Source organism: Gambusia affinis, linkage group LG17, assembly GCF_019740435.1.
Source record: "Gambusia affinis linkage group LG17, SWU_Gaff_1.0, whole genome shotgun sequence".
Lineage (NCBI taxonomy): Eukaryota > Metazoa > Chordata > Actinopteri > Cyprinodontiformes > Poeciliidae > Gambusia > Gambusia affinis.
Genome location: NC_057884.1, coordinates 267,409 through 285,763, shown reverse-complemented (window position 1 = coordinate 285,763; position 18,355 = coordinate 267,409). Strand labels below are relative to the sequence as shown.

The 18,355-nt window shown below is 37.2% G+C and overlaps 1 protein-coding gene across 4 annotated transcripts in view; it reads left to right on the top strand.

Annotated features, from left to right (window-relative positions):
* The window catches only part of syk (spleen tyrosine kinase), a 46,711-nt gene that overhangs the window by 10,093 nt on the left and 18,263 nt on the right, over positions 1 to 18,355 (top strand). For 2 of the 4 annotated variants that reach the window (XM_044144102.1, XM_044144101.1), the window contains exons 2-9: positions 3,158 to 3,591; positions 4,463 to 4,623; positions 6,965 to 7,103; positions 7,565 to 7,646; positions 7,777 to 7,820; positions 8,078 to 8,134; positions 9,703 to 9,760; positions 12,989 to 13,148. In XM_044144102.1, coding sequence (XP_044000037.1) covers positions 3,190 to 3,591; positions 4,463 to 4,623; positions 6,965 to 7,103; positions 7,565 to 7,646; positions 7,777 to 7,820; positions 8,078 to 8,134; positions 9,703 to 9,760; positions 12,989 to 13,148 — 1,103 coding nt within the window. In that variant the 5' untranslated portion in view covers positions 3,158 to 3,189. Of the gene's footprint in view, positions 1 to 3,157; positions 3,592 to 4,462; positions 4,624 to 6,964; positions 7,104 to 7,564; positions 7,647 to 7,776; positions 7,821 to 8,077; positions 8,135 to 9,702; positions 9,761 to 9,821; positions 10,365 to 12,988; positions 13,149 to 18,355 lie in introns of those variants that run through there. The other 2 variants (XM_044144103.1, XM_044144104.1) reach the window with 2 other exon arrangements.

Genomic DNA, 18,355 nt, shown 5'->3' with positions numbered 1-18,355 from the left:
TATTGATGCCATGTACCTGATGTTGCCAGTCTATAAAAGAATGGTTGAAGAGAGACGGATATTATGTATTTATGAGGTTATTGTCTCTATAGGAGATGGGTTTCAATTTTCCAAAAGAACTCAACATCAGCATAAAAACATTTTGTACTATTTCGATTGGACAAATCCTTGATTTGCAGCTGCCAGCCCCTGAATTACTGGCAGGACATTGCTTATATATTTTGACATGAGTTCATTAAAGCTTGTAATTGTTTGCACACTCTACAGGGTTTTTGGCTGTAGTTCATTTTATGGACTTATTTACATTAATCTCACTTAATTCAGTTGGTTTAGAGATGACAATTTAAATTTTTGTGTTCAATTAACTTAAAAATTACAGCTAACTTAATTAACTTGAAGGAACTTCTTGTTTTACTTTATTTGACACAATTGAGTTCAATGCCAGTTTTGTATTCTACATCTGACCAACTCAATTTATTATATTCATTCAACTCAATGTATTATCATCCAACCCAATTCATTAAGTTTATCTAACTCAATTTGCTAAGTTTTTATAACTTAATTCATTAGGTTTATCATGACAAACCTAAGTTACTCATACTCAAATAATTTATTTCTGTGTAATAAAAGATTTCTTTTCTTAAATTCTACAGAAAGTCAACTCAAACTTTCAAATTGTTCCAAACTAAAAAACTAAAATGTCCACAATTACATTCTCACTTACATTGTACTTAAAATACATCTAGAATTTGAGTAATTTTAAATGTATTTTAAAATAACATGTAACATGTTATCTTGGTTTTTCAAAGATCCTGTACACTAAAAAATAAAATAGCTTATCCAACTTAATTTATTAAGTTGGTTTAACTTAATAAATAAGAAGGGGAAGACATGCAGCACATGCACATCTGCATGCAGCAGAGATTTGATTCCATCAGGCTGGAATCAAACCTGTAATGGCCATGTCGAGCACAAAGATCTCCTTATAGGAATTATGCTTAACCACTGCACCACCACCGCAAGTATAGGTTCTGTTCCTGATGAAGTTGTGTCATGACATCAGATGTAAGATACGAACATGGCATTTAACACAGTTGTTTCAAATGGACTTTTAATTAAGTTCAATATTGGGTTCGTATCCAATATATGATGTCATGACGCAAGCTTCATCAGGAACAGAGCTTGTACCAACCAGGTGCTGTGGTGGCACAGAGGTTAACACAACTCACATAGGGACACCTTAGTTCTTGATGCAGCCGTTATAAGTTTGTTTCCTACCATATGACCTTCGCTGCTTGTCTTCCCTCTCTGTCATTATCCATTTTCCTGTCTAACTACTCTGAAATAAAAGCCACCTTAAGTTAAAAAGTGATCATTTGTTATTTTCCTTCTTTATTTGAAATAGACGAAATGGTTTGAGTAAAACTTACTTATATTTGTCATTTTAAACACACTTAATGAATTCAGTAAAGAAAAAAACTTTAATTGAGTTGGATGAGCTTAACAAATTGAGTTAGCTGATCATAATATATAGAGTTAGATAGAGATAACTGAAGATGGGTAAGCATAATATATTATGTCAAATAAACTTAATTTATTCAGTTGGTAATTACTTGTTACCAATTGAAGCAATTCAATTAAGTTCATTCAACTAATTTCTTTTCACAGTGCATGCAGTTCTGTCATACACTGCAATTTCAAAAACCTGACCAGAAATCTTGACATGTCATAGAGCAGGTATGATGGAAGATATCAGATTGTAATTTTTCTGGCACAACTGAATCATATGAGAAATATTAGACTGAGATATCAGTCCATGCCTAAAAGAAGTGAAGGTTTCAGGTCTCATGGAGTCAAACCCTTAAAAAGGGGGAAAGAGGATGATGAAAATCAGACAGCTATTATGACTGTGGTTAAAAGAAAAAAAAAATAGGAGATCAGCTGTGTCAGCAGTCAAACTGCTAGATTCCTCTAGAAAGTCATGAACCAGTAACAGATACGGTACTAGTTCTTCACTATCATTCACTACAACCTGGAGAACCCAGGTTGTAGTGAAATGATGCTTTTAATGAAGATCAACACAAAATCCAGGTAGCACAGGTGAGCAGTGAGGCTGGGAGCTCAGACACTGATAGCAACTGGAAACACACTAGACTGGAACACGACAAAGTGACAATAAATGAAAAGACTTACAACTACTGATAAAATCATGACAAGGATCTGACCAGGAGCAAGAGACACCGCTGAGGTTAAATACACACTGAGTAATCAGGGAACATGAGGCACAGCTGGGAACAATCAAAGACAGGACATGACAACACAGACACTCAATTAACACCAAAAACCCAAATCCTCACAAGTTGCTTAATACTGAGCATTCAAAACATCCCTTGCAAAAATCCAATGAAATTCACTTGTGAAAGTCACATGTGAAACCCATGTACCACATGAAATGTCCACACAAATGTTCACATATGAATGACATGTGAATAATGTGAATCACATGTAAAAGCACATGTATGCAACTTTGTAATGTTTCATTTTAAAAACCCATGTGATTCCCATGTGACAACATGGGAATCACATATTTCCACCTGTATCACATGGAATATATGTGATACAGCATATCATATAAATGATATGCTGTATCATATGATATTTTACGTATCAGATGATGTGATACATAAAATATGTGATACTCATGTGGAAGCTGGAGTTTACTGATCTTTTTTTTTTTTAATTTGAAGCAAACTAACATTTCAAAACTATATTTTTTATGGAAGTCAAATCATGGTCTTTTGACTCTTTTAGGGATACAATTCATGCCAAAACCTCCATCTGCTTCAAATGATCACAGTGAAACTGAAAATTGAATAGTGAGTTTGAGCAATTGTGTCTTGTGAATTTCATGGTCTTTTTTGAGACATGTTCTAGAGTGGTGCATTTTATATGATGAAAATATATTCAGCAATTTACTGAGTGTTTAAGACTATTACTGCTCATTGTTATTTCTTGTTATATTATTATTATTATTATTATTATTATTATTACTATTAATCTCTTTTTCTTTGAATTTTTGTGTGCCATGGTGGGATCAATAATATCAATAATATTATTATTTTCTTGTTATCTATTATTATTTTTATCTTTGTGACAGAACTTTCAAAAGGAAGCTGCCAAGAGGTCAAGATGGCTGACAACGTGTCTGCATTGCCATTCTTCTATGGCAACATAACCAGAGAGGAGGCAGAAGTATATCTGAAACAGGCAGGAATGAACAACGGCTTGTACTTACTACGGCAAAGTCGAAACTATCTTGGAGGCTTTGCATTGTCTGTTTCTAATTCAGGTCGATTCTACCACTACACAATTGAAAGACAGCCCAATGAAATGTATGCTATTGCTGGTGGTAAGAGTCACAGGGGCCCAACAGATGTGATAGACTATCATTCTCAAGAGATGGATGGTCTTGTATGTCTGTTAAAGAAGCCCTGCAACAGACCCAAAAATATGCAGCCAAAGGTTGGTCCTTTCGAGGACCTAAAGGAAAAACTGATCCGGGAATATGTGAAGCAGACTTGGAAGCTGCAGGTCAGTTTGAGCTGGATCTTTAAAATGTTCTTTATTTTTTTATGTTTTTATGTTTGTGTAGAACAACCATGTTTGTAACGCAATAATTACTTAGTTGTGACATATTAACCAAAATGTCAGCAGCAAAATAGTTAAAGTAGGAAAGTAAGCCAAAATATTTTGATTATTGTGGTTTTGCTGCTTTACTGGTTGCTCATGGCAACCTTACAACATCTCAGAAACTTTGAACAAAAATAAAATAAAAAGTTGTTCCATATTTTCAGTATAAATTTAGGATTAATAATTAACATTTGGGTTTCTTGACAGCTCTAAAACTTACAGTTTTTGTTGAGAAGAAAACTGAAATGAGCAGAGAAGAACCCAGTCTTTGCATTGCTTTCCCTGGAGGTCACAGAACCATTTAGTGTGGTTTTATTCTTATTGTTAAACATGTTCTTTTCTTTTTTTGTATTATATGTTTTTAAGGTGTTCAGCCTTACAATGTAACATTTAGAGTTGTTGATTAAGTGTCCAAAAGAAAGAAAAATACTCCGTGTCATCTAGGGGGCTCTGTAGCGTATGTCTTCTTTGGATTTTTTATTTATTTTTTCCTGTCATTTCCATCAGTAATTTTTTATTCACTGCCCAGAACCAAGAGGAACAGTTTTTTCAACTAGTTTGGATCATCTGACACAGTACAGTGTGAAAGAGAACCACACCAGCTGAAAATCTAACAAATGTTGTAAATTTGGTCCTCACTAGAACCGAGTTGAGCAAACTATCAGGTGTGAAACATCCTCAGTGTGAGGCATGAGGCTTGACAACTCATTCCTGGTTTGTATCTTCTCCGTATTTTAACTTTGAGCTTAAAACAAGTTTTGTATCCACATAGGGTCCAGCTCTTGAGCAGGCTATCATCAGCCAGAGGCCTCAGCTGGAGAAACTCATTGCCACCACTGCTCATGAAAAAATGCCCTGGTTCCACGGAACAATAACACGAGAGAACTCGGAGCCCAGGCTTCAGAATGGTTCCCGTACAAATGGAAAGTTCTTGTAAGTATTTGAAAATGACTCAAGACCATGTTTATAGAGAATCTGCAGAAATATAGTTATTAATAATAAAATAAACACTTCAATATTTTTGAAAGCATATTTAAATCATTTTTACTTGACAGCTTTTTTGCTTAAAATTTGTTCTTTTTGATTCAGATCACAATCAGTCTAATCAAAACGATACTTACTTTCATTCATTAAAAAAAGTGAATGAATGAACAAGTTCCAATTATTCTAATTACTTAGTATCACTGCCTCATGTATATGAAGGTTTGATTTAGAATTTTGACATTGGAGAAGTTGGCAAAAAAACAAAAGTAGCCTAAAAGTGTCATTTACCACTCTGTCGTCATATCCATTAGTAGTTTTAAATTGATCTCATTTATGTGTGATATTATTGACTTTTATTTATGTTTAAGCTTCTAAATTTAAGACGAGGGTGCCAGTGCATGTGTTTTAGCTCAAACGTTAAGAGGCAGAAGTGGTCTAGGCAGAGGAGTCGCATGATCCGACACAGGCACATGCATGCACACACACACACACACACACACACACACACACACACACACACACACGCACGCACACACACACTCTCTCTGTGGTTTCCGCTTTGACAGTTTGCAAAGGACTTCCTGAAGTAGCCATGTATAAAGAAGTCTGAGAACAGCATAAAGTGTGACTGCCCCTTTTTCATGAAACATCTTACAGGAAATGATCTTTTTTCCTCTAAACATGGCCTCAACTCCATGACAAGTTTTATTTTAGAAAACCATTGCAGTCCTTCTGTCTCTATGGCAATTATATTTAGAGTTATTTTGAAAATATAACTTTAAATATACTTCAAGAAGTAGCTTGTTACATAAATTTAGCAACATAAATTACAGTTATGCATGTTACACAACAAAATTACACTATGGCCTGTCTTTCCTGTGCACTTTAAATGTAATTTTGGGAACGCTACTTGTCTGAGCATAACACTGGATGTAACATTTGAGTTACTGTTTAGTTCCTGGTTTCTATTTACGTTGTAATGTTTTAGCTGGTTCCTTTTGACTTCCTGAGCTATGAAAATAACTTTATCAAGTCACAGCTGTCACTTTTCACAGTTCACATGCTGTGTGGTAACAGGTGGGGCTAAATACTGTTAAAACTAAAGTAAAAAAAATGTACAAAATGAAGGATTGGTACTGAACTTTTTAACAAACTTGAATAGTAATCCAAATAAATAAATAAATGGAATTATTGACTATTCATGATTCAGTTAATCATAAATAGATGATTAAGAATAGACTTTAAAATACTGTTGTTAGTTTATAAATCACTGAATGGTTTAGCACCACAATACATTAAAGATCTGCTGTTGTATCAACCTTCCAGAACTCTCAGGTCTTCTGGTTCTGGTTCTGCTCTGCATCCCTAGAACCAGAACCAAATGAGGAGAAGCAGCATTTAGCATCTATGCACCACAAATCTGGAACAAACTTCCAGAAAACTGTAAAACAGCTGAAACACTGACTTCCTTTAAATCTCAACTAAAAACCCACTTGTTTAGAGTTGTATTTAAAACGTAATCAATTGCAAGTTTATTGACGGAACCTGACTTGATGTCGTGTTTTGATTGTTGATTCTATGCTGCATTGTGTTTTTGTGTTTGATTTGATGTAAAGCACTTTGAAATGCCTTGATGCTGAAATGTGCTATACAAATAAAGTTTGATTGATTGATTGATCATGATGATAGTTCAGACAATTTATTACATGAATAATTGAATGTAATTACTAATAAATTAGTTCAAAAGTAAAGTAAATAGCAAGATATTCTGATTATTGTCCAGTTCTTAAAGGAACATTATTCTGAGACATCAGTTTACCTCAAGACCAGTTCTAATGAGCTACTATCTTGCAACTTTCAGATGCTTTCCTTCTCTAATACACCTGAATGAAATGAACAGTTCAGTGAGGGAATTCAACCATTCGATCCTGGTCTGTTGGAGTAAGGAATCATCTAGAAGTTACAGGATAGTAGCTCTGCAGGACTGGACTAAATCCCTGGTATAGAATCATAAAACTGAATATAAGTATTGGCTGCAAAATATTACATTTTCATGGATTATTATTTATTTCTGTGTGTTTGATATTAAACTGGATTGCATTTACCTTGTATTCAGCAGGACATTAAGCTCCTAATTTTAACAAATAAAGTCCCTATGGTTAATAAATTGATACTTTCTCTTTTCTTCCTGTACAAAAATAGATTCAACCTGACAAAATAACATGAAACAATAGCATACAAATGTTTAATGCTACTTTATCTCCTTTGTTTCTTCTGCTTACATGTGTAGAATTCGACAGAGAGATCAAAATGGATCATATGCTTTATGTTTACTGCATGAAGGCCAAGTGATGCATTATCGCATTGACAGAGACAGAACCGGCAAGCTCTCCATCCCTGATGGAAAGAAATTTGACACCTTGTGGCAGGTTACCAGTTTTTTTTTTTTACATTCTATGTTACTTGGAAGACCATTCGTTTCTATTTCTATTAAATTACTAATATCATTATGATGACCAGCACTATTAGCTTAGTAGATGATTGTAGCTTTTGTGACATTCTTCTTCTTAAATTGTTTCGCTGGCATTTGTTGTTTTAATTAAAGGTAAATAGTTAACTTTAATTAATGCTGAAATTAATGTAAAATTATTTTGTTTTTATTGTTTTAGTTATTCTCTTGGACAATAACTAAAGTTTAAGTTTGAGCTTAAACTTAAGTTTAAGCTCAAACTTAAATTTTTTCAAGATATGGTAAAAATGGTATAAACTTTATTTTTTTGATGCTGCTATGTGGCTATTATTTATATTCATTCTTTCTATTGAGACTACACTGTCTTAGTGATTACTTTCAGTTCTAAAACATTTTAAACTATTTCTCTTCATATGACAGTTGGTGGAGCATTACTCCTACAAACCAGATGGCTTGTTACGAGTACTCACAGAGCCATGTCCAAGACCTGACGGTGAAACTGGTAAAGACAGACACAACTGGTCAAAATCTGTCAAGATTAGTCTCTTACACTTAAGTTGAAAAGCTGATTTTATTACCAGATCCCAGTCTAACACAGATTGATCCTCATATTTCAAATTTCTTGTTCACAGTGCTAATAGGAGGACCAGTACCTCCACGGAACCATCCTGGATGGGTAAGCACATTTGATACAAATGTCTTAATGGCCTAAATTTCCAGGAAGGATAAAAGAAAATCCATTCTCTTCCAGGTCTCATTACTTGTTTTAAGTTTTTATCACCTTAAAGCAGGTTTAGTAAATAAACTATTTTAAGAGTTTGGGTCATCAGTAATCATCAACACTCTGGAGTGATCACAAGTTCTTTGACTTGAATGACCATGAAAAGACCACAGTATCTTTTACAAATATTTTTTGACATCTTTCTTTCCTAGCAGAATGCAGCAGGTGGTCTTCTCTCCAAGCTTGAAAAACGCATACCTGGAATACTGGTAAATACATTACACAAGCTTAATTGTTACTTCAGCAAGCATCAGTGCTCTTACTGCTACAATTTCAAGATGTCTGCCTTGGTCTGATTGATAGATGTAACTGAAAATGTTTGACAAAAAAAAATGTTCCTGCATGTCAACTGGTCTTTGCATGTTCACCCATGAGGTTGGGTTTTAGCATTAGGATATAGTAAAGATATGGATAGTAAAACAGGTACCTATAACACTCATGGGTGGAGCTTAAGGGGGGTCTGGAAGGGTAGCACACCCCCCTGAGGGAATCACTGCAGAGGTTATTTAGGTTTCCCAGTCAGCTTTAAGTCATGGTTCCTAAATATTTGCAAGACTGACTGATTTTGTTGATGTAGGGAGTATAAAATACTGAATAAAATGTGGTGCTGCATGACTGTCATAAAATTAAGAGTGAAAATTAAGCCACAGAAATTCACAAGTGGTTACAGGTGTATTTCTTGTCACCAACCGTCAGCCACTTGGCAACCAACTGGAGACTAGATGGAGCATTTTTTAAATATGGATTAAGTTAACGTGAGTGGTACTTCAATATAAGCATAAAAGTGGAACGGCAAAGCACAAGGAACGAAAAAAGAAAAACCAAGTTACAAAAGCTGAATGCACATTTTGTTCATCTCTGCAGATGAGCTGGACTTCTTTGTTGGCAGCAATTCAGGCTGCCAGCACAGCCAGAGAGGCCAGCTAGTTACAGATAGCAATTCTAATTATTCAAAATGTGTGAGTTAGATATAGAGTTTTGATGATTGAAAATTGTAGTGGCCCTGCCGCCAGCTTGTGTCCCTCTTTTTTTCTCTTGGTGATACAGCAGTAATGTCAGGGACTGACACGCTTTTGAAAATCCGCGTTGAACACACGCAAGCCAAGAGAGCGGTATGGCATCTAGCTAAGGCGTACGTTGGAGCTTCCTGCAAGAGCACCTTTCAAATTGTCCAGATTGTGTGTGAATGGTGGCATGCGGTTTGTGCATAGAGATACAAAAATCCAGAGCTGCGCCAGGCGCTGCGACAACCAACGAGGCCAACGTGGGCATGGGGACGCCGCGCATTGCCATTCATCCTATCCAATGCATCATCCATAAACCTAGCTTCAGCAGTTGCTTGCTGCTCCAGGCTCCAAAGTGGATGTTAAAATTATCTGATCATTATTCGTGGTGCTGAGCTACTTTGAATTGGTGTTGTTTCATCATTAGTGACCATGTAGTCTGATGTTTTTGTTGTTCTTCTGATTTGTTATTCTTCATATTCATTTGATACATTTCAAAATGAAATGGAGGCTCATAAGCCCTGCTGTTGCTGCCATGTATGCATATGTTGTAAAATGATGTTATCATGAGCTTTATTATTTGGGTATTAGGAGCCCGGTTATTAGCACTGCCTGTAGCCTAACTCTGATTTGTTCCGCCTGTGATAAAGCTCACAATATTTTTATTCAAAACTTCTTCCAAAACAGGCCTACCTTTTTTTACAAATTTTTTTTTCAACTAGGCACTTTGAGAAGTCGCTAATTTCCACATTCTATTCTCTTCCTATCTTCAGAAACCGAGTGGTACACGAACCGTCACCACGGACCTTAATCCCTATGAAACTAGGAAAGGTAAGCTCTGGAAATGCTCAGTAGAATTAAATTCAGTGTATCTATGCAATGCCAATTCACAAAACATGTTTAAAAAAATTTTCTGAAAAGAAAATAATTTTATTTAATCATAAAGAGACATTCAACACTGCAGTCATGTTCAGTTTATTGTTCAAATTTGTTAAAAATTAGAATAATAAACATGCACACCTTTGTCAGCATGTGAATGTGTGTGAAGGGGCGGATCACTGAATGTAGTGTGAAGCACTTGGACTTCTCTGTATTTCATAAAGTGCTGCACAAGTACAAGCAGTATTTTTTGTGTGGTTCTTGGAACTGGCGTTTCACCACCATCATCCCTCCCTTCCCCACTGTCCGGCCATGATGCGTGCTGCGCTCCTCCTGAGCATTGTGCTAAGACTGCGGCAGACTTAAGAAACCCAGAAGATTGCATTAAGCCATTGACTTGCAGCAATCGCTAAACCAGGATGACCTTTTAAAGAAAGTGGCATTGTGTATTTGGCTTTGAAGCAATCTCTCCTACTGAACATGCACATGGCGACAGTGGAAAGGAAATCTTCCCCTGAACACGAAGAAACTTCAAACAGAATGTTTAGGTCCAAAGGTAAGATCTCAAGCAGAACATTTATGAGAATTTTTACAGTTACAATTCCTTTTCATCAAATTAAGAAATTAATGAGGTAGTTTTGGGAATAGAACATTTCCAATTCTGGCAACAAAACATTGTCAAAGTTTGTTGCATTATTACTGGAGGTCAAGTTGGGTTTGTAGATGTCTTAGTCTAAAGTGGAAAGCCCTCTGTTTGGTTTGAGGTTTAAAGCCAAAGTATAAATACTACTCAAGCTTCAAAACACATGATCTATACAATATGGGACAATTGTGGCAATGGTGATAGGAGTTTGGCCTGCAATTGGTGGGTTGTCAGTTCAATATCTGTTCTGTCTGCCTCCATTGTTGGATCCTTGGTCAAGACACTTCAATAATAAAACAGATCATGCACATTCAACTGTGGATCATACTGTTGGTGTCATAATGTGGTGTTGTGGAGGACCCAAACGCAGCAGCCAGAAGACATAGAAATAACTTGATGATTTAATGAAGGAAATAAACTAACCAAAAATCCTAAATCCAAAGGTACAGGAAAATCAGAGTATCAAAAACAAAACAAACTGGAAACACAAGGGAACACAGGTAATCCAGGGAGGAAAGCATGAGTAGCATAAATCATGGTGACTAGACAGATTGGCAAGTTGTGACTGGGACAGAGGAGCTTAAATACTGGGAGGTAGTAAATGGAACAATGGCCTAGTGAGATGAGAGGAGTGATTGCAGGTGTGAGTGACTGGCACAGGAGCTGGCTGAGGGGTGGGGAAAAGGTGGCACAGAAAAACTAAGAAAATCTACTGGGAAAAAAAAATGGAGGAAACAAGGAACTGAAAAATACTTCTAATACAAACAACACTAAGAGTAAGGAAAACCTGATGAACCAGGAGAGAAAGATATGAGGAAAACCATAACTGAACCTAAATGGAAACAACGCTGATCTAACAACAGTAAGAACTAAGGAACAAAGAGCTATAGAAACTAGAAGATCTAAATAAAGAAATAACCTAACTAGAATTACTAAAGGAAGATATTTACATAGACATGGAAGAATAACTGAACCTAGGGTGATGAAATCAAGAAATAAACATTACTAGAAACACTGCAAAGAGCCAGAAATAAGAAATAACTAGAAGGATAAAATGGAATTTAACTATATTCATTAAAGAAGGCTTGACATGAACTCAGACAGGACAGAACTTGAGGAAACTAAGAATAAATCTAGAAACACTATAAAGGACTTAACATAAGGAAAGCAATAAGAGAATTCTTACTTCACTAAATAATAATATCAAAAGACCAGGAAGGGCTAAACTAAAGTGAACAAAAATATGGAGCTAAATAAAATGAGAAGCAAAACCAACCCAAAAATCCAGAGTCCTGACAGGTGGCCTCCTAAAATCCTGGTGGCTTTAGTTCATGTTACTGTGACAACCAAAAGTTATAGTTTTTCAATCTTCCCCTCATTCATATCGCTTTTTGCCTTGGTGAAATTGTATTTTTTTCCCTTGTTTCCCATGGTTACCATCGTTAATCATTAAATAAGATGATCTGGTCATTTAAATAAACACACTGACATTAATTTAGGTGTTTTGTATTTACGGTTAAATGTGGGCACGTAGAGGGAAGAGCCGGAGATGGGGCCTTGTATGCCAACTTTGAGGCACAGCTGTGATTTATAAAGGCATATCTCTTGCTGGTGTGCATGTGCGTGGTTTTATAAATCTGGATTTGGTTTTGGCATAAACCATTTTTGGGCATATGTTCATTTTAGCATGGATCTACAATCCTTCATAAATGAGACCCCAGAACACTAAACACTGGAGGTTTCTTCCATGTAAGAAGAGGGGTTGGTAGAGAGCCACCTGAGGCTGAAGCAGCATGTTAGATGTTTTACTTCTACTTTGGCATCATGGGTTCTTAGGTCCAGTTGTGGTTTATGTGTAAATTGTCGCCCTGTTTACAAACCATACATTTTTTAAAATGTTCAATGTTTTCAGAACTACAAAACAAAATAACACATCACATATTAGTTTGATTTTCACATCTTGTGCTTTTTAAAGTCTCGTTAAGTTATTACTATTTTATTAGAAGTCTTCATAGTGAGCATTAGTAGTACAGCAAAGAATTACACATCTCCATAAATCCTTAATATATATTAATATATATATTTATACAGTACAGACTAAAGGTTTGGACACCTTCTAATTGAATTCAATTAGAAACAGCACAGTTGTGTCCAAACTTTTGATCTGTACTGTATATTATGCTTCCGACTTTGACAAATAATTTGATATTTATTGTAGGGTTATGGTTATCTTAGAATAAATGTTAAAAAAAATGGAGTGAATATGGGTTAGTTAATAATAATAGTTAATAATAATAATAGTTCAGTTCTTCTCTACATGAGAATAATTCCCCTTTAATCTACACTTAATTTTACATTTGTGATATTAATAATTCAAACTTTTCTTAATGAACTTTAAATTGTTTGACTTTCTTTAAAATATGTGAAGTTACACTAATGGATGAGATGACACTTATCAAAGATATAAAAATGTGGCTTGTTTTAATACATGTTAGAGAGCTGTCTTTTCAGAGCTCTGTTTTCATTTGAATTTTCAGAGGCAATGCCAATGGACACAGAGGTATATGAAAGTCCTTATGCAGATCCTGATGAACTGAGGAGCTCCACCGTGGATCGCAACCAGCTTTTCTTGGAGGATGGAGAATTGGGCTCAGGAAACTTTGGCACTGTCATGAAAGGAATCTACAAGATGAGAAAGTATGACACAGCAATTTGGTACAAGCAGCACTCTATTTATTCAGAAAACCATGATTAATTATGTCCTTCATATATCCACAAAATGTTCAGTAGCACTTTATCAGCATGAATCATTTACTGAAATGAAAAGTCATGGAAATCTTACAAAACCCATCCTTGATCCAAATCAATGTAACCTTCTCAGTTTTGTAAAAAAAAGTAGGCAAATTTATGAAAGTTGAATCAATCAATCAATCAATCAATCAATCAATCAATCAATCAATCAATCAATCAATCAATCAATCAATCAATCAATCAATCACTCAATCAATTAAATTTTATTTATAGCACATTTCAGGAACAATGCATTTCAAAGTGCTTTACAAGACAAAAATACAAAGTCATGCAACACAGAATCAATACTTGAAATATTACACTCAGTGGTGGATCTAGAAAAATATTTACGAGGTGGCAAGAGGGGGGCAAGGATTTTTCAGATCTATATCTATATAGATCTATCTAGATCTATATGTATATATAGATATGGATCTATATAGATATAGATATATACATATCTATATCTATATATCCATATCTATATATATATATATATATATATATATATATATATATATATATATATATATATATATAGATATATATATATATGTATCATCACCGGAGGGTGTGCTCCAATTACAGAGGGGTCACACTCTTAAGCCTCCCTGGCAAGGTCTATTCGGGGGTTCTGGAGAGGAGGGTCCATTGGATTGTCGAACCTCAGATTCAGGAAGAGCAGTGTGGTTTTCGTCCTGGTCGTGGAAAACTGGACCAGCTCTTCACCCTCAGCAGGGTCCTGGAGGGTGCATGGGAGTTCGCCCAACCAGTCTACATGTGTTTTGTGGACTTGGAGAAGGCGTTCGACCGTGTCCCTTGGGGAGCCCTGTGGGGGGTTCTCCAAGAGTAAGGGGTACCGGGCTCCTTGATACGGGCTGTCAGGTCCCTGTATGACCGGTGTCAGATTCTGGTCCGCATTGCCGGCAGTAAGTCGGGCTCATTTCCGGTGAGAGTTGGACTCCGCCAGGGCTGTCCTTTGTCACCAATTCTGTTCATTACTTTTATGGACAGAATTTCTAGGCGCAGCCAGGGTGTTGAGGGGATCCCTTTTGGTGGCCTTAGGATTGCATCTCTGCTTTTTGCAGATGATGTGGTCCTTTTGGCTTCATCCGTTCGTGATCTGCAGCTCTCGCTGGAGCGGTTCGCAGCCGAGTGTGAAGCGGCTGAGATGGCGATCAGTGCCTCCAAATCCAAGGCCATGGTCTTGAGCCAGAAAAGGGTAGAGTGCCTTCTCCGGGTCAGGGAGGTGTCCTGCCCCAAGTGGAGGAGTTCAAGTATCTTGGGATCTTGTTCACGAATGAGGGAAGAAGAGAGCGGGAGATCGACAGGCGGATTGGCGCAGCGTCTGCCGACAAGCGGGGGTTGTACTGTTCCGTCATGGTGAAGAGAGAGCTGAGCCTAAAAGTGAAGCTCTCGATTTACTGGTCAATCTACAATCCCACCCTCATCTATGGTCATGAGCTTTGGGTCATAACCGAAAGAACAAGATCACGGATACAAGCGGCCGAAATGGGTTTTCTCCGTAGGGTGGCTGGGCTCTCCCTTAGAGATAGGATGAGAAGCTCCTCAGTCATCCGGGAGGGACTCAGAATAGAGCCGCTGCTCCTTCACGTCGAGAGGAGTCAGTTGAGGTGGTTCAGGGATCTGGTCAGGATGCCTCCCTGGTGAGGTGTTCCGGGCACGTCCCATCAGGAGGAGGCCCCGGGGAAGACACAGGACACGCTGGAGGGACTATGTCTCTCGGCTGGCCTGGGAACGCCTTGGGATTCTTCCCAAGGCGTTTATATCTGCGGAGGAGCTGGAAAAAGTGGCTGGGGAGAGGGAAGTCTGGGGCTCCCTTCTGAAGCTCCTGATTAACCACCAAATAATAAGTTGTGTACAGTAACGACATTGCAGGTGGCAAAACTAAATCCATTAATAAATATTTTTACAAGTGTGTTAGGGTAAACCATGAAGTATTGCAGCAGCTTAATGAAAGTCAGGTATAAAATGAAATAAATAAAGCTTACTGTAATCTGCGATTAAATAAAATACATGAAATGAAACTTCCACAGGTAGGATGTATGGATCAGAAATATGCTGAGTAAGCAGAATGTGACATAGCATAGATCTACCACAAGGTAGGACAGATTTAAGGGTAGCACAGATAAACAGAACACCTGTTGTTCATGTCGCTGAGCAACCAGAGCTAAGGCGGTTCATTTTAAGCTCTTACCTTGATATAGAGATCTCCAAAGAATCATAATTCCTTACAGGGGGTTGATGTAAATATCCAGAAAGGTCAACTTGTGTCCAGTCTGAGTGAAAGGAGGCGAGCCCGTTCCACACTGAGATAACTTCAGACATAAAGCAGCAGCAGGACGCAGAGGCGCGAGCTGCGTGGTTGGTCAGAGCGTTACAAGCTTTAACAGCATAAAGTATAAACCCATAAATCTTTTAGAAATAAATCTGCTCTGCAAGTGAAACTCTCAGAACAATTTAGACGCTTGCAATCCAGCTTTAAGATTAAGAAAAAGAAAAAAGCGTTCCCCCCCCAGGCCCTAATTATTAATTTTTCAAAAAGATAAAATCTAGCGATGCTTATCCTGGAGAGGGGCATAGCACTAGCAAAGCATGGCGGCCGCCAGGCTAATGATATACTGGGGAAACCCTGAGATTTAGTAGAGATGTGCAGATTAATGAAGTCACTAGTGGGTCTGTGAGCCTGTCAATTGATGAAAATACAACTCAAGCATTGTAAATGTTTTTGTATATATCTGCAAAGAAGGTTTCCCTTGCATTAGTGTTGAGTGATAGCTACACAGTATTTCTTTATAGATTTCATAATAAATATGAAGTTGCCATTTGAATATATACATCATATATGTATGCCTATATACATATATGATGTATATATCAGTTTTAATGATATGAAGCAGAGCTTTGTGTGAACACAGTAGAGTAGCGTATCAATTCTGATGTCCATCCATCCATCCATCCATTTTCTAATCACCCTTCGTCCCTAATGAGGTCTGGAGGGTTGCTGGTTCCTCCCCACCTAACGTTCCGGGCGAGAGGCAGGGTCACCCTGGGCAGGTCGCCAGTCTGTCGCAGGGCAACACAGAAAACAGACAGGACAAACAACCATTCACACACACACTCACAGCTAGGGAGAATTTAGAGAGACCATGAGAGAGAACATGCAAACTCCATGCAGAAAGATCCCCGGCTGGGAATCGAACCCAGGCAGGACCTTCTTGCTGCAAGGCAACAGCTCTACCAACTGCGCCACTGTGCAGCCCCCAATTCTGATGTAATTCTGCAAAATCATTAAACAACTTGAAGCTCATATTGTCACCTCATCACACAAACAATGGACTGTTAATGTTTATATACAGGACAATTTAACAACATTTCACTTTTTGTTACATAACCAGAACTTTTCTCAATCTTTCTTAATGGGATTTTATGTGAAAGACCAAGACAAAATATACAGAATAAATATGAAGTTGAATTTAAGGCTTTCTAATATTTTTATGAATGAAAATTTAAAGTATGGGATGCATTTGTATTCAACCCCCTTGATTAATAAAATGGCCTGTGAGTAATTAACACAGGCTGAGGTCATTATAGGATGTAAAGGCCTCAGAGGTTTTTTAACAGACATTTGTGAACAAACTTTAAATCTTGTGAGATGGCTGTTCACAAGGTTTAGGGTTTAGGAGTGTCTATGGGGATTTTTGACCGTTCTTCCAGGAGTGCATTTGTCAGGTCACATACTGATGTTGGACAAGAAGGCCTGGCTCTCAGTCTCTGCTCTAATTCATCCTAAAAGTGTTCTATTGGGTTGAAGTCAGGACTCTGTGCAGGCCAGTCAAGTTCATCCACACCAGACTCTGCAACCCATGTCTTTAAGGACCTTGCTTTGTGCACTGGTGCACAGTCATGTTGGAAGAGAAGAGGGCCAGCTGCAAACTGTCCCCACAAAGTGTGAACCATGGAATTGTCCAAGATGTCTTGGTATACTGAAGCATTCAGAGTTCCTTTCACTGGAACTAAGAGGATAAGCCCAGCTCCTAAAAAACAACCCCACATTATAATCCAACCTCCAAAAATCTTTACAATTGGCACAATTCAGTCAGATAAGTACTGTTGTCCTGGCAACTGCTAAACTCGTCCATCAGATTGCCAGACGGAGAAGCGCAATTTGTCACTCGAGAAAACGTGCCTCCATTTCTCTAGAGTCCAGTGGGGGCAGTTTAACACCACAGCATCTGACGCTGTGCATTGCACTTGGTGATGTATGGCTTGGATGCAGCTGGTTACCATGGAAACCCATTCCATGAAGCTCTCTGTGCACTGTTCTTGAGCTTATCTGAAGGCCACTTGAAAGTTTGGAGGTCTATAGTGATTGATTCTGCAGAAAGTTGTTGACCTCTTCACACAACATCCACTGACCACGCTCTGTCAGTTTATGTGGCCTACCAATTCATGGCTGAATTGCTGTTGTTCCCAAACAGTTTCTTATAATACAGCCAACAGTTGACTGTGGAATATTTAGGAGTGAAGAAATTTCAAGACTAGATTTATTGCATGATTGGGATCCTATCACAGTTCCACGCCGGAATTCACTGAGCTCCTGAAAACGACCCAGTCTTTAACAAACGTTTGTAAAAACAGTCTGCATGACTAGATGCTTCATTTTATACACCTGTGGAACATGGAAGTGATTGAAATTGCGATAATTTGGATGGGTGAGAAAACACTTTTGGCAAAATAGTGTATATATAGTAAAATATTACAGAAAAGATATTTTATTTTATCCCAATTCACCAATGAACATGTTGTACAGATTAAATACACACATACTATTTGGTTTTAACCATATATTTTTTGTTAATTGTGATGATTTTCTGTCTACCTCAAACTAAATCATAATATTTAAAATCAGAATGTACAGAACGAGACAAAAGAACTGAAATGTAGGGTGAAATAAAGTATTTGCTAAGAGGTTATTATAAGGTACTTTTAATTTGAAAAATTAGCCTCTAAAAAGTACATTTTATAATTTGAGTATGATTGTATTTTTTCAATAAAATTCAACTTTTTCTAGTTGTAAAATATATATATAT